The 15510-nt window shown below is 47.7% G+C and overlaps 1 protein-coding gene across 3 annotated transcripts in view; it reads right to left on the bottom strand.

Moving 5' to 3' along the window:
• Positions 1–15510, bottom strand: part of LOC148477905 (myelin protein zero-like protein 2) — a 76345-nt gene that overhangs the window by 23761 nt on the left and 37074 nt on the right. For 2 of the 3 annotated variants that reach the window (XM_088455996.1, XM_088455997.1), the window contains one exon: positions 9675–9829. In XM_088455996.1, the coding sequence (XP_088312122.1) occupies positions 9675–9821 (147 nt within the window). In that variant the 5' untranslated portion in view covers positions 9822–9829. Of the gene's footprint in view, positions 1–9674; positions 9830–15365; positions 15457–15510 lie in introns of those variants that run through there. The other variant, XM_088455995.1, reaches the window with a different exon arrangement.

Raw genomic sequence — 15510 nt, 5'->3', positions numbered from 1 at the left:
GCACATTTTCTCCTTTTTTTGCTTTACTTCTAACTCTACATAAGTCCTCTTAATGTATGGATATGCAACAGGGGACCTGATTCAGAGATGGATGCAGTAAGCACAGCATCTGTGTCTTTGGACGCCATGTTAAAAGGGGGGGCAGGGATGGTACAGGGCGCTGTTAAGCCCCTGTGACGGCCCTGATGACAAAGCTATGGTGGGAGGGGGCAATGAGAGAGCTATGGGGGAGCTATACACCATCCATAGCTCTCTCATTGCCCCCTCCCACCACAGCTTTGCAATGAGAGAACAATGGAGGAAGGGAGCAATGAGAGAACAGTGGTAGGAGGATGCAAAGAGAGAGCTATGGGGGGAGGGAGCAATGACAGAGCTATGGGGAAGGGGAGCAATGAGAGAACAGTGGTAGGAGGATGCAAAGAGAGAGCTATGGGGGCAGGGAGCAACGAGAGAGCTACGGGGGGAGGGAGCAACGACAGAGCTATAGGGAAGGGGAGCAATGACAGAGCTATGGGGAAGGGGAGCAATGAGAGAACAGTGGTAGGAGGATGCAAAGAGAGAACTATGGAGGGAGAGTGCAATGAGAGAGCTATGGAGGGAGGGAGCAATGAGAGAGCTATGGAGGGAGAGTGCAATGAGAGAACTATGGAGGGAGGGAGCAATGTGAGAGCTATGGGCGGAGGGTGTAATGAGAGAACTATGGAGGGAGGGAGCAATGAGAGAGCTATGGGCGGAGGGTGTAATGAGAGAACTATGGAGGGTGGGAGCATTGAGAGAGCTATGGAGGGAGCAGGGGTGTATCTACCCATTGGCCAGGATGGCACTCGCCAGGGGCGCCGGCCAATGGAGGGCGCTATCGGGGGGTGCCATCCGTGGCCAGTGGGTAGAATCAAGACAGGGTCGCCTGTGGCTCGGCGGCTCCTCAGTACAGCAGCAGAGATGAGGCGCACATGACGTAATTACGTCATGCGCGCCTTGTTCAAAAAAAAAAAAAGATTTATTGTATGTACCAGGCAGCCGCTGGCAAGCAATGGCAGCTGCACGGACCTTGACATCTAGGAACTTCCTAGATGTCAAGGTCCGGGCAGCTGCCATCGTTTGCCGGCGGCTGCCTGGCAGGTACATAGAATAAATAAAGCTTTTTTTTTTTTTGATCAAGGCGCGCATGATGTAATAACGTCATGCGCACCTTGATCATCGTCATGTGCGCCCCCCTGCATCCAGTCCCCGTCATGCGATCAAAGGCGCGCATGACGGGGACTGGATGCAGGGGGGCCAGCTACTGGAGCCAGGGACTGGATGCGGGGGGATCAGGGACTGGAGCAGGGGCCTGGATCTGGGGGGCCAGGGACTGGAGCCCAGTATTACAGGCAGGCTAATGGCTGGGGAGACAGTAGGGTGATGGCTGGGGAGACAGAAGTGGGATGGTGGGACTAGGGGGACAGGATGGGGATGCTGAGGAGACAAAAAAGGGGCTGCCTGAAGAAACAGAAGGGGGTGCTGGCTGATAAAACATGGGGGTTGGCTGTAGAGACGTTATAAGTACAGAGTAATTATTCAGAAAATATGGGGGGGAGGGGGGCACCAGTCCAATACTTTGCCAGTTGCGCTCGGACCCCTAGAAACACCCCTGGGAGGGAGAGTGCAATGAGAGAGCTATGGAGGGAGGGAGCTATGAGAGAGCTATGGAGGGAGGGAGCAATGAGAGAGCTATGTAGGGAGGGAGCAATGAGTGAGCTATGGAGGGAGGGAGCAAGAGCTATGGAGGGAGGGAGCAATGAGCGAGCTATGGAGGGAGGGAGCAATGAGCGAGCTATGGAGGGAGGGAGCAATGAGCGAGCTATGGAGGGAGGGAGCAATGAGCGAGCTATGGAGGGAGGGAGCAATGAGCGAGCTATGGAGGGAGGGAGCAATGAGCGAGCTATGGAGGGAGGGAGCAATGAGCGAGCTATGGAGGGAGGGAGCAATGAGCGAGCTATGGAGGGAGGGAGCAATGAGCGAGCTATGGAGGGAGGGAGCAATGAGCGAGCTATGGAGGGAGGGAGCAATGAGCGAGCTATGGAGGGAGGGAGCAATGAGCGAGCTATGGAGGGAGGGAGCAATGAGCGAGCTATGGAGGGAGGGAGCAATGAGCGAGCTATGGAGGGAGGGAGCAATGAGCGAGCTATGGAGGGAGGGAGCAATGAGCGAGCTATGGAGGGAGGGAGCAATGAGCGAGCTATGGAGGGAGGGAGCAATGAGCGAGCTATGGAGGGAGGGTGCAATGAGCGAGCTATGGAGGGAGGGAGCAATGAGAGAGCTATGTAGGGAGGGAGCAATGAGAGAGCTATGGAGGGAGGGTGCAATGAGAGAGCTATAGAGGGAGGGTGCAATGAGAGAGCTATGGAGGGAGGGTGCAATGAGCGAGCTATGGAGGGAGGGAGCAATGAGCGAGCTATGGAGGGAGGGAGCAATGAGCGAGCTATGGAGGGAGGGAGCAATGAGCGAGCTATGGAGGAAGGGTGCAATGAGAGAGCTATGGAGGGAGGGTGCAATGAACGAGCTATGGAGGGAGGGAGCAATGAGAGAGCTATGGAGGGATTGAGCAATGAGAGAGCTATGGAGGGATTGAGCAATGAGAGAGCTATGGAGGGATTGAGCAATGAGAGAGCTATGGAGGGATTGAGCAATGAGAGAGCTATGGAGGGAGGGTGAAATGAGAGAGCTATGGAGGGAGGGAGCAATGAGCGAGCTATGGAGGAAGGGTGCAATGAGAGAGCTATGGAGGGAGGGAGCAATGAGAGAGCTATGGAGGGAGGGAGCAATGAGAGAGCTATGGAGGGAGGGTGAAATGAGAGAGCTATGGAGGGAGGGTGAAATGAGAGAGCTATGGAGGGAGGGAGCAATGAGCGAGCTATGGAGAAAGGGTGCAATGAGAGAGCTATGGAGGGAGGGAGCAATGAGAGAGCTATGGAGGGAGGGAGCAATGAGAGAGCTATGGAGGGAGGGAGCAATGAGAGAGCTATGGAGGGAGGGAGCAATGAGAGAGCTATGGAGGGAGGGTGCAATGAGAGAGCTATGGAGGGAGGGTGCAATGAGAGAGCTATGGAGGGAGGGAGCAATGAGAGAGCTATGGAGGGATTGAGAAATGAGTGATCTATGGAGGGAGGGAGCAATGAGAGAGCTATGGAGGGATTGAGCAATGAGAGAGCTATGGAGGGATTGAGCAATGAGAGAGCTATGGAGGGAGGGAGCAATGAGAGAGCTATGGAGGGAGGGTGCAATGAGAGAGCTATGGAGGGAGGGTGCAATGAGAGAGGTATGGAGGGAGGGAGCAATGAGAGAGCTATGGAGGGAGGGAGCAATGAGAGAGCTATGGAGGGAGGGAGCAATGAGAGAGCTATGGAGGGAGGGAGGGAGGGAGGGAGGGAGCAATGAGAGAGCTATGGAGGGAGGGAGCAATGAGAGAGCTATGGAGGGAGGTTGCAATGAGAGAATATTTGCACAAGACACCTCCTGTGGTATTAGGATATTATTGCACAGCCGCTATGAACAAAGTCACAGCGGCTGTGTAATAATGTATAACTCTGAATCAGGCCCTGTGTTAGACATGTGTCATTTTGAGATTGCAACCACTGTTCTCTACAATTCATTGTAAATGCAGTGCTCATCAGTGTTCAGCTGCTAATAACGTTTGTTAAAAAAGATGGTAGCCAAGGGGTGTGTTCATCTAAACTGGCATAGAAGATGCTCCTTCTTTCTAGGGATGGACATCAGAAGCCCATCATTGAATGTTGGGACAGACTCCACCATCGAATGTTCCGATGCGACTGTAGTTAACCATCACGTCAATAGCATTCGATGGCGAATCTATCTCTATGTTTGCGCATGTGCTATTTCCCTAATTCACAATTGCGCAATACCCCACAGTGCCATGTGATGGCGGCAAACATCAGAACGCTGACATCGAATGGTAAAAACAATGCCATTTTTTCTCTGCAGGATGTTTGAAAGCAGCATAAGTTTCCAGCATGTGTATGAACCTGTTTATAAATAAAGAGTTCCTGTTTATTTATACTGTCTGCTGCTCCTATACAGCGTATCTGCTAAAAAGTGTGCAACACTATTGTTAGACATTTGGCATTGGAGTGTGTCTGTGGTCGGTACCCTCGTCATAGAATAATTCCTCTGCAAACAAATAATGTTCCAATAATTTTGCCATTACCGGCTACTTTTCAAATGAATAGACCATACAATAGCCAAGTAGTACTAAGAGAGGAGGGGGCCCGTGTGCCGTCTCTATGTGGGCACCCTCCTCTCTAGCAGGCAGTGCAGGTGAGTAGACCCTGGCACTGTGCCATGGGCAGGTCTCCGAGAACATGGCACCCTTGCTTTTCTACTTGTGCATGTGCAAATTGCCAGGAAAATGGTCACTGCACCATTTTCCTGGTGATTTGTGCAGCCAGACAATAATGAGAGGTGAGTATTAAACATGGGTGCAAGGTGTGTGGTGTGGGATCCCCCAGACACAGGGGCCCATGTGCACTGCAAACCGTGCACCCATAATAGATATGTCACTGTCTAATAGATCGCTAGAGGAACCTTCATCAATTATGCTCAACTCTACAAAACCCTCAGATTGCAGCTTCTAGGATATATCTGAATTCGACCATTTGCAGAAAATAAAAAAGGTTTTGTTACAATCTATACAAATGCTTAGACTTAACGGTTGCCTTGATTTTAATTGGTTACAGATTCTGTGCTAAATATAAATGTTTGTATTGCAACAACTCAAACTTTGCATATTTAACTTGTCAGTACGTTTTTGGACATAGGGACAAAATACAAACTCCACACAGATTGGCCCTAATCAGAATTAAACCCATGACCCCAGTGCTATGAAGCAGCAATGCTAACCAGAAATGCTAACTTCTGGTAGCACCAGCCTTCTCCTAGCAGAGTAAGTGTTGCAATAGAACTGAATTGTATCCGAATAGAAGATCGACAATGTAAAGGTCAACAATCAATATGTCGACACCACATGGTCGACATGTAATTGATTGACAGGGTTAAAAGGTCAACAGGTTCAAATTGTCGATATCGAAATGGGTGAAATAAAAAAAAGTTGACTTGTTTTTTTATGATTCTATCAACTTTTTTAGGGTTAGGGTTAGGCTGCCGGTGGGAACAGTTAGGATAAGGCACTAGAGTTAGAAACTAGGGGGATAGTTAGGGTTAACCTAGAGTTAGGCAATAGGTGGTGGGTTAGGGTTAGGCACCAGGGGGGGGGGGGGTAGGCTTAGGCACTAGGGGATTCGTTAAGGGTTAGGAATAGGGTTATATTACAAAGCAAAACATGAGTCGACCATATTTGTGACAACCATTTGTGTGTTGACCATCTGAGACGGTCAACCTTTTAACCCTGTCGATCTTCTGCACTGTCAACCATTTGTACCTGTTGACCTTTTTCATGTCAACCTATTGAATGTCGACCTTTACATTGTCGATCTTTTATACCACATCCGAATTGTATGATATGCACACACCTGCATGGTAAGGTTAACACAACATATCTACTGCATGCCTTATTGCACAGGTTCTTAAGCTCGGTCCCCAGGACCCCAAACAGTGCATGTTTTCCATGTCTCCCCACAGAATCACAAGTGAAATAATTAGCTCCACCTGTGAATCTTTTAAAATGTGTCAGTGAGTAATGCATACACCTGTGCTCCTGCTGGTGACCTGGAAAACGTGACCTGTGTTGGGTCCCAAGGACCGAGTTTGAGAACTACTGGCTTATTGCAATAGCCTGCTTCATTTCCTTCTGTTCTAACCTTTCTTTTGTCATTGAATAGGAGACACAATCTAGAGCTTGGCACCTTTAGAACAAGACTAACAGGGGTATTCAATATGGGAGCGATAAGTCCGTTTTTGCGTTAATATCGGAGGTATGACATCATTATCGCATATTATCGCATATTCAATTTCAGAGACTTATCGCAATTTTGAAAAGTCTTTGATAAAAAACGGGGATAACTTTTCACCACTGAATAGGTGGCGAAAAAAAGTGCAGAATTGGGGTTTAGGGGTGCAGGTTTAAAAAAAATAGCCTGCACCCTTCAGAATGACCCCTTGAAACGATCTGTGTCAAAAAAAATAAAAATCGGGACACCCCAAAAAAAGCACTTGAATTTGGGGGCCAAAAAAAAAACATGTTGGGGAACAAAGTTAAAAAATAGCGAACTTGACTCTGGGGGGGTCCCCAACTATGCCCCAGGTGTTTTTTTCATTGCAGCTCCTTGCGGCAGGTGGGTTTTTCACGATTTTTCAAGTCTCTTTAGCAACTTAAAGATATGCTGACCCCCATTTTCAAGTACCCCAAATTTGCTGGGCATAGTTATTTTTCCCCCCAAAAAAATCTAAATGCTCTTCTGCACCACTTTCTTCAAAGTCGCATTTATGCACTTGCCGCGGCTATTAGAAACCCTGACTTCCTTCAGGAGTTAAAAATGGGGTACCCATAGTGATCCCCCATGTGTAGACATCTTTAGGGGGGTCCCTAGAATATTTCCCGAAAATTCCTGTTTTTGTTATCCTGTAAAAAAAATTTGTAAAAATGTAGAAAAAAAAAATGACATAAGGTCCCCCCCCCCCGCAAAAGCCAAACCAGCCCCAGGCTAGCCAGCCAGTGGTGGTTTCTAAAAATACGGGGAATAAAATGTGTAGGGTTCCACCGTATTTTAGAAACCAACACCAGGCTGCAGGGACTAGTGCTGGTTTTAAATATAGGGGGCAAAAACGACGTGGGGTACCCCCTATATTTAAGACCAGCACCAGACCCAACCGACCGGGGTGCAATGCCACAGCCCGGAGACCCAATCATCGGGGCTCCAGGTCCAAAGCATTACACCCCAAGTCGGTCAGCGCAAGCCGGTGATCTCGGGGGAGTCGGGGACCCCACAAAAAAGGGTCCCCCCTCTCCCGAGCACCACAGGCTTACGCTGAAGCCTGGGGCTCATCCCCATACCCCTGGAGCGGTGGGTATGGGGGTAATAGGGGGGCCAAATAATGTAACACTATTGTACTTTACAGTTTAACTACAAGTGCCAGCATGCCTGCCATTTTGCACTTGTGGAACTACAAGTGCCAGCAGACATGCGGCACCTGTAATTTCACTGTAAAATAAATAGTTAAAAAAAAGACAAAACACACACAGCGTGCCCAGTATAAGTTTATAACATACACCTACCCATTCACACATACTTACCTATACCAGAAGATCGGTCCCCTTGTCAAGTAGAAATCCATGGTAGCTGGCCCTGCAAGAAAGATTTCACCTACATCCAGCGCTGGTCTCCGCAGTAATCCATGGGTGTTTTAAAACAAAAAAACGTGTTACCCGATCCACGCTACAAGCTATCTGTATGTGTGTTGTCACAGATACAGATAGCTCCCGAATGGCCACTGCTGGAACTTCACGGGGCATTGCAGTCCTGAGAGCCAATCAGCGGCCGCGCTGACTGTAGCGCGGCCGCTGATAGGCTCCGGCAACTGACAGTTCCCACGTGGGTGAGTCAGCCCATGTGGGAACTGTCAGTTGCCGGAGCCAATCAGCGGGCGCTCTACAGTGAGCGCTGCCGCTGATTGGCTGACGGGACTGCAATGCCCCGTGAAGTGCCGGCAGCGGCCATTCGGGAGCTATCTGTATGTGTGACAACACACATACAGATAGCTTGTAGCGTGGATCGGGTAAAACGTTTTTTTGTTTTAAAACACCCATGGATTACTGCGGAGACCAGCGCTGGATGTAGGTGAGTATGAAATCTTCCTTACAGGGCCAAATTTGAAGGATTTGTACTGGAGAAGAGGACAGATTCATCTGGTATAGGTAAGTATGTGTGAATGGGTAGGTGTATGTAATAAACTTATACTGGGCACGGTGTGTGTGTTTTGTCTTTTTTAACTATTTATTTTACAGTGAAATTACAGGTGCCGCATGTCTGCTGGCACTTGTAGTTCCATAAGTGCAAAATGGCAGGCATGCTGGCACTTGTAGTTCCACTGTGAAGTACAATAGTGTTACATTATTTGGCCCCCCTATTACCCCCAGACCCACCGCTCCAGGGGTATGGGGATGAGCCCCAGGCTTCAGCGTAAGCCTGTGGTGCTCGGGAGAGGGGGGACCCTTTTTTGGGAGATCCCCAACTCCCCTGAGATCACCGGCTTGCGCTGACCGACTTGGGGTGTAATGCTTTGGACCTGTAGCCCCGGTGATTGGGTCTCCCGGCTGTGGCATTGCACCCCGGTCGGTTGGGTCTGGTGCTGGTCTTAAATATAGGGGGTACCCCACGTCATTTTTGCCCCCTATATTTAAAACCAGCACTAGTCCCTGCAGCCTGGTGTTGGTTTCTAAAATACGGTGGAACCCTACACATTTTGTTCCCCGTATTTTTAGAAACCACCACTGGCTGGCAAGCCTGGGGCTGGTTTGGCTTTTGGGGGGGGACCTTATGTCATTTTTTTTGTAATTTTTTACAAATTTTTTTTACAGGTTAACTAAAACGGGAATTTTCGGGAAATATTCTAGGGACCCCCCTAGATGTCTAGACATGGGGGATCACTATGGGTACCCCCATTTTTAACTCCTGAAGGAAGTCGGGGTTTCTAATAGCTGCGGCAGGGAAAAACACCTTGCAAAGCTATTTAAAAACCCGACTTTCTTAAGCAGGCAAAAACGGGGTTACCCATAGTGATCCCCCATGTCAGGACATCTTTAGTGGGGTCCCAGGCATATTTCCCGAAAATTCCCGTATTTTTCCTTAAATGGGCTCAAGGGTAATTTTTTGAAAAACAGGGATAATTTTTCTAAGCACTATAGCAAGTGAAAAAAAAATGCATAATAGGGGCTTGGGGGTGTAGGCTTATAAAAAATAGCCTGTAGTTTTGGGAATGTCCCCTTAAAAGGAAATGTTAAAAAAAAAATGTCCTACAAAAAATCGGGACACCCTTAAAAAAATAAATTTGGGTTTAAAAAAAAAAATAGGGACACCTCAAAAAATTTATGTAAAAATTGGGGTAAAAAAAAAAAGGGAAATAATTGTTTAACAATAGGGAAATAGGTTCAGGGCTATTCTGCAAGTATGCGGCAGGTGTTTTGAAGAATTGAATTATAGCAGCAGGTGCACAAATGCAGATCTTTTAAAAACTTACTTTAGGGACTTAAAAATATGCTAGTACCCATTTTCATGTACCCCAAATTTGATGGGACCACTTAAAAAAACTAAAAAAATAACCTAAGTGCTCTTCTGCAACACTTCTTCAATGTCGGGAAAAAAACACCTGCTGCGGCTATTTAAATCCCCGACTTTCATTTAAAGGCTAAAACGGGGGTACCCATAGTGATCCCCCATGTTTTTACAACTTTAGGGGGGTCTTACAAATTTTTTATGGAAAAAATCGTAACTTTACGCAAATCCAACTTCGGAGGTTCCCGTTTTCGATAATTTTATATTGAATACGGGGAAAAGCGGGAGCGCGCCCGATACTTTAACGCAGGTAAAAACTCCGATATGAAACGCTAACTTCGACAGTGAAGTTAACGTTTCATATTGAATACCCCTCTAAGTGAACAAAGTGTCACCAAAAGGTCAGCCATCTTAAATAATATGCAGTTTATATATTTGTTCTTTACTTACAGTTTTTCCATTGCCTCCTGACAGAGGATGGAATGTCCAGGACACTGAGAGATCATTGCTCAATGAAGCTGAAGAACTGAAAGAGCACTTGAGCCGGGTGTCTGTTCCATTCAGAGCCTGGACCTGCTCTGGGGTATAGATCTCCATCGATGAGACTAGAAGAAGAAGTAGAAAAACATATTTCAGGAAACATGCAAACACAGTCACCCCTTACCCCCAGGCAAATGTTCTCCTTGTTTATCATTTCAGCCCCAACCACTTCTGTGCATATCATTCCTAAAACCAACACTTTGTTTTAAACAAACAAACTTGGGTAAAAACAAAGCCGTACTCCCAATCTAGAGGTATCAAGCCTTGGAGAGAGCTAAAGTACCAACCAATCAGCTCCTAACTGTTACTTTCCAGGCTTTGTGGGATATTTATCAAAGCTTGGAGAGAGATATGAAGAGAGATAAAGTACCAACCAATCAGCTCCTGTCATTTTACTGGCTTTTAGTTACTAGGAAAAGATTTATTCACCAAATCATTTTGGGTAATGTAAAAAGAAGACCCCCCACCCCCAGTCCTAGTGGTTGTTGTAAAAGCAGACCCCATCACCTGTAAGTGCCATCACAGTTCTCTGAGCTGGTGGATTATCACTATAGATAGAGCTCCTCTTGCTCCCCCTGTAGTGAACTGAGGCCCTGATTCAGAGCCGGATGCTCTGACAGAGCACTCGCTCTGAATCAGGGCCGTCCTTCCTAATTTTTAGAGCGGCCTCCTGGCCGCTCGTATAGCTGTGGGTGACCACCCACAGCTATAGCGAGCGGCCAGGAAGATGGTCGCGATGGTCAAGACCATTGCGACCATCGGGCTTGCGACGAGACCCTTGTGGTAGAGTCTCATTACCGCAAGCCCTGGAGTGCTTTCGGCTCAAACAGAGCCGGAAGCTCTCCACTGACATCACTTGTGATGTCAGTGGGGCCGGCCCCAGACGGTAGGCGTTCCCATGGGAACGTCTCCGTCTGGGCAGCCACGCCCCCGGCACGCCCACCAAAGGGGGCGTGCTGCCACTCAACATCGACAGCACACCCCCTTTGGTACGAGACCCGGAGCGATGGTTTGCCCATGGAGCCGGCTCTGTCGTGCGCATGCGCACTGGGCCAACATCGACTCGCTTGCGAGCGCTCAGTGCTCGCGAGCGGGTCTGAATCAGGCCCTCATTTCGGCTGCAAGCAGAAGCCTCACCTTGGGTCTGATTCGGAGGAGCGCGCTAATTGCACGCAATGCCGATACTTACGCAGTTGCCCGATGCTGGAAGTACTGCGCATGAGTCCGATTTGCACTGCGCATGCATCACGATGGTTAACGCAAGGAGGCCGAAAAACGAATTTGGACGCAAAAGCTGTGGAATGCAGTGGGCATTCCTGGGAGGTAACGGGGGTGGCTAGCCAGACACAGACGTGCCGCTTACAGTGACTGCGTCTAATGCAGGGCATCAACTAGGGGGGGCTATAGGTGCATGTGCACCGGGTGACAGATTTGAGGGGGTGAAGGGGCCCGCAGTCAGTGGCTAGCCGGGTACTATAATGAGTCAGACTGACTCATAATAGCACTGGCGTCACAAGATTGGCACACATAAGGGTGCATGGCTTCGCAGGCCACGGTTAAGCCCCCTCCCGCAAAGCTACGCCCCTTTCTGGAGTTCCTGCTTTGCCAAGGTGTAGTCGGAACTTTGAAGTCCCCGGCAAGAAGACCACCATGGTAGCCAGTGAAGAGCCTCCCTGGCCCCTGCCTGCTAATACAAGTGTATTACATACCTTCTAACTGTCCCCATTTCAGCGGGACAGTCCGACTTTTTGGACATTGCACCACTGTACCACCTGCAGGCCACAGTCGTGCATGTGCCCATCATCTGCATTGTGACGGGGGCTGCCCCACAGCTCATGGAGCTCTGGCCAAGCCCCCAGCATGATGAGAACAGAGACATGGGGCCTGATCCAGCAAGGATCGCAATTGCAAAGCTGCACGCAGGCTATAGATATATGATTTATGCACACAGGCAGCTTTGCAATTGTGATCCTTGTAGATATGGTTATGCAGCAGGAGGCATTACTTATCCAAGCTGCATTGTCCAATGCAGCATCTGATAAACTGCATAACATCGGCATGCTAAGGTGACCCATGGGGGTCACGCAGCTGGCCGCCGCAGTTTAGAGGAAGAGGCCAGGAAATCTCCATCTGCTGACGGAGATCCTGGCCTCTTCTCTACCCCCCAACGACGGCAACACGCCTCCGTTTCGAGTAACGGAGGCTGTTGCCACACCCTCCCCGCCCCCCAAACAGCAGCAGACTGTCAATCACTGAGAGTCTGCTGCCAGTTTACGAGCGGACTCGCAGACATGCGCAGAACGGGTCATGCACCTGCACAGATTCCCGAACATTGATGAATCAGGGCCCATGATGCGCATCAGAGACACTGGGGCGTGTGGGGGTGTGTGTGCTAAATTACCGCCCTGCACCATGTGACAAAGCTTCTAGTTTCGGCCCTGTCTAATGACACGGTAGCGCTCACACAGGATGGCAAGTTCAGATGGAGAAAATGCACCTGTCATGGGGCTGGTGCAGGCTTCGATGGTGCACGGAGATGGATTAGTGCCGCAGCAAGTGGGCGCCTCAGTATGCTCAGAATCAGCTTAAAGATGCATCTGCAGCAAAGACGCAGCCATGGCCACCTATGCCTCCAGCCTGTTATCTCCAGTGTTAGCTGTTCCTGTACCTGACAGTGACTGCACAGAGCACCCACTCTCCAGTCAGTCACTCTTTAATGCTGGCACCAGGGATGGATCCCCGATAACTGTGGGTAGAGTGTTATTATTAGACATAACTCTAACTAGTGTGGAACCTGTCCTCTATTAGTTACCATCAGGCTTCGGCCTGGAAACAGGTTGCAGAGAATTTGTAAAGGCTGAAGATTCATATAAGCATGCGGCTGTATTTAAAGCCATACATTGAAAAGCTACTGTATAAAACATAACCATGAGGTGAAAAAAAGGACTATTAAAAAAAAATGACACATTGCTCTATATGATGTTAAGCTATGGTGAGCTTGATTTAAGCATTTTTTTAATGAATTCAAGTTTTTTTTTTTTAAGTTTTCATTTTTAAAACCTTTTTAAATTTTTTTTATTATTATTTTCTACAAAAATGGGGTGACTGAAGTGACTGGCCCAGGTGAAGCATTATGCGATAACCCTTAGCACTCTAGGCCAATATCGCCAATGCAGCTGAACCAACAACATGTTTTAGTCAATTGTGGGAGATTTTTTTAATTTAGGCAAAAAGCTTTCCTTTGCACCAGTCCAGACCACACAGTATTTGGGTCTATACTTTCAATGGGACTATTAGCCTTCATGCTCTGCTTTGGCAGAGAAAGCTAATTTCTAGGTGCACTCTAAGTACACCAAAAAGTTACAAAATAAAAACAGCCTGTATGAGGAGGCTTATATAACTTTTGTTTAAGAAAAATAAAACATTTCCTTCAGTGAAGAGGGTGGCTCTAAAGAGGTAGGAGGTTGTTGTGGCGATTACACCTCAACCCAATGTGCCAGACATCTTCAAAAAAAGAAAATATGGGGTGATCCTTAATGTGTGCTACAAAGGTGTTTATGGGGCACATCAGGGGGCTGATTCCATACTGCACGCAATATTAGTTATTTACCCTTATGATTGAGTTGTATGCACACCGGTTTTATTCGGGGTTCAGTATGATTTATCATCATTCACAATGTCAACAGTCAAATTAGACTACAGCACGTCAGCAGGTGCTCCATGGTGACAGAACACGTCGACATGTTCTTTATATCAACATGCACTATGTCAACTTGGAACATGTCGGCACTGCCAAAAATTTTACAGCTATCACTAACATTTGTAGTGTCGATATTTTGACAATGTAGGCATGTCATATGGCGACATTTTAACCATGCCAACATTTCGCAAATGTCGACATGTTGCATCCGAAATACTACTTTACATGGTCAGTGGCTGTGATACTATAACGCATAGTTGCCTACCTTTGCTGTCTCTTTTCCGGGAGAAGCCCTGGGAGGAGAGGCAGGTGGGTGGCAACGGGGGCCTGACAATTTTGCGCCATTAAGCCCCACCCCCTTGTGGTAAAATGCCTGGGATTGGCTTAAATTTAAATAGGGGCAGAGCCAAATTACGCAAATAACATAATTAAGCCCCGCCCCTTGCACGGACACCCGCGATCGCCATGGAAATTCTCCTAATTCTCCTAATACTAGGAAGTGGGTAAAATGCGGGAGAAATGCCTACCCCTCCGGGGGTGCGGGGGTTACCTGAAAAAACAGGAGCCTCCCACGAAAACTGGGAGGGTAGGCATGTATGCTATAATGTAGCATTTTGCATGCAGATACAGCCGCAGTTGCACACAGAATATATTTGCATTAGTTTGCAAATAAGACACATTGTAAGTTGCATAATAAAAATAAAAAGACGCTGGATGCTATCAAGTCCCGTCACAGCACAGCGCAACTTGAAATGCTGTTTAATATGCAAGGAAGTAAGATGTATGTGGACACATCTGTAATGACTGTGTACATTTCTATGTTTGGTTTCATGGCCGCCATCATTATTAGTGCGAATGGCACCAGTCCAATCCTTGGAGCAAGACATACGTTTGAGAATAGACAAATCACTGCGCACGCCTGGTGCCTTACTAAACTGCCCACGTGCACACCCCCATTAACACCCAGTTGCGCCCCCTTCAGCTGATAGTGGAGATGTAACTGTGAGTTGCATATGACTTTGAAGTGCTCTTGGGTGTGCATGCATGCTGTGAAGGGATGCCAAATCCACCCGCACAATGGACTTGCGTCCTACCCTGCAACAGCCCCCAAGTGAGAGCTGTAAACAAGGCCTACTGTCAAATTGGTTTCTGTAATGGTAATGAGCTTACATTAGTGAATGACCTGTTCTGCAACACAAATATCAATGTAGCTTTGCATTACACATTGCTGTATTCTGATTGTACTGCTTTCATATGCTATCTTTGTGTGACCACTAAACCCTATATGCTAATAGTGTTATATGATATAGCAGATAGCAACAGTCATTTACAACTAAAAAAAAGGTAAATATTTAAAAGTTTATTAACGTCAGAAACTTGCAACTAGTTTTGTGTATAACATAGGAATAGAGAGTCTTATAACGTGGCGTGACACTGGAAACAATGACAACGACTTGTCATCGCATCAGATCTACAGTACAATACCTAATTATCAGTTCCATTGAGTTGAGTCACAAATTAAATAATCAACTTCCCAGCCTTTGTCAGAACTCAATCCACAGTGTGCTGTTATTGTGTAACTCTGGATTACTTCAAGGCCTGTGATACAGCAGCTGTATACCTGACTTAACTCCTTCTTGCCCTCCAGCTGTTGGGACATACTGTATATATGTTTGTGGTGGCCAATACATATTAGCCAGCATTCCTTCAGAAGAGTGTAACCAACATGTGCAGTGCAGTCCTATCAGCTGAGCTCATTCTAAAGGGGCAGCAACCAGATTAATAAGTGTCCCAGCTCCAGCAGGTAGTTTTTCCCACATCAGCATTTCCAGAGGACTCAGTGTCTGGCCACTCCCTCCGCCATGATCACCTTGGGGTTTCGGTAACCTGTACAAACTTACCTGAGAGAAACAGGGTAATGTGGACGGCTAGATGGAAGTATCTCAGAGCAGCCATGATTCTCCAGTGTGCTCGGGAGCCTCTCTGCAGAGAAATGTCTGTACAGGTTTTTGAGGAGTGGTGTTCCCACCTGTATCTGCAGCTCTG

The sequence above is a fragment of the Taudactylus pleione genome, unplaced genomic scaffold, assembly GCF_031769625.1.
Source record: "Taudactylus pleione unplaced genomic scaffold, aTauple2 ptg000683l, whole genome shotgun sequence".
In the NCBI taxonomy this organism is placed as follows: Eukaryota; Metazoa; Chordata; class Amphibia; order Anura; family Myobatrachidae; genus Taudactylus; species Taudactylus pleione.
Note: the sequence above shows the minus strand (reverse complement) of the source record. Positions and strands in the feature narration are given on the sequence as shown.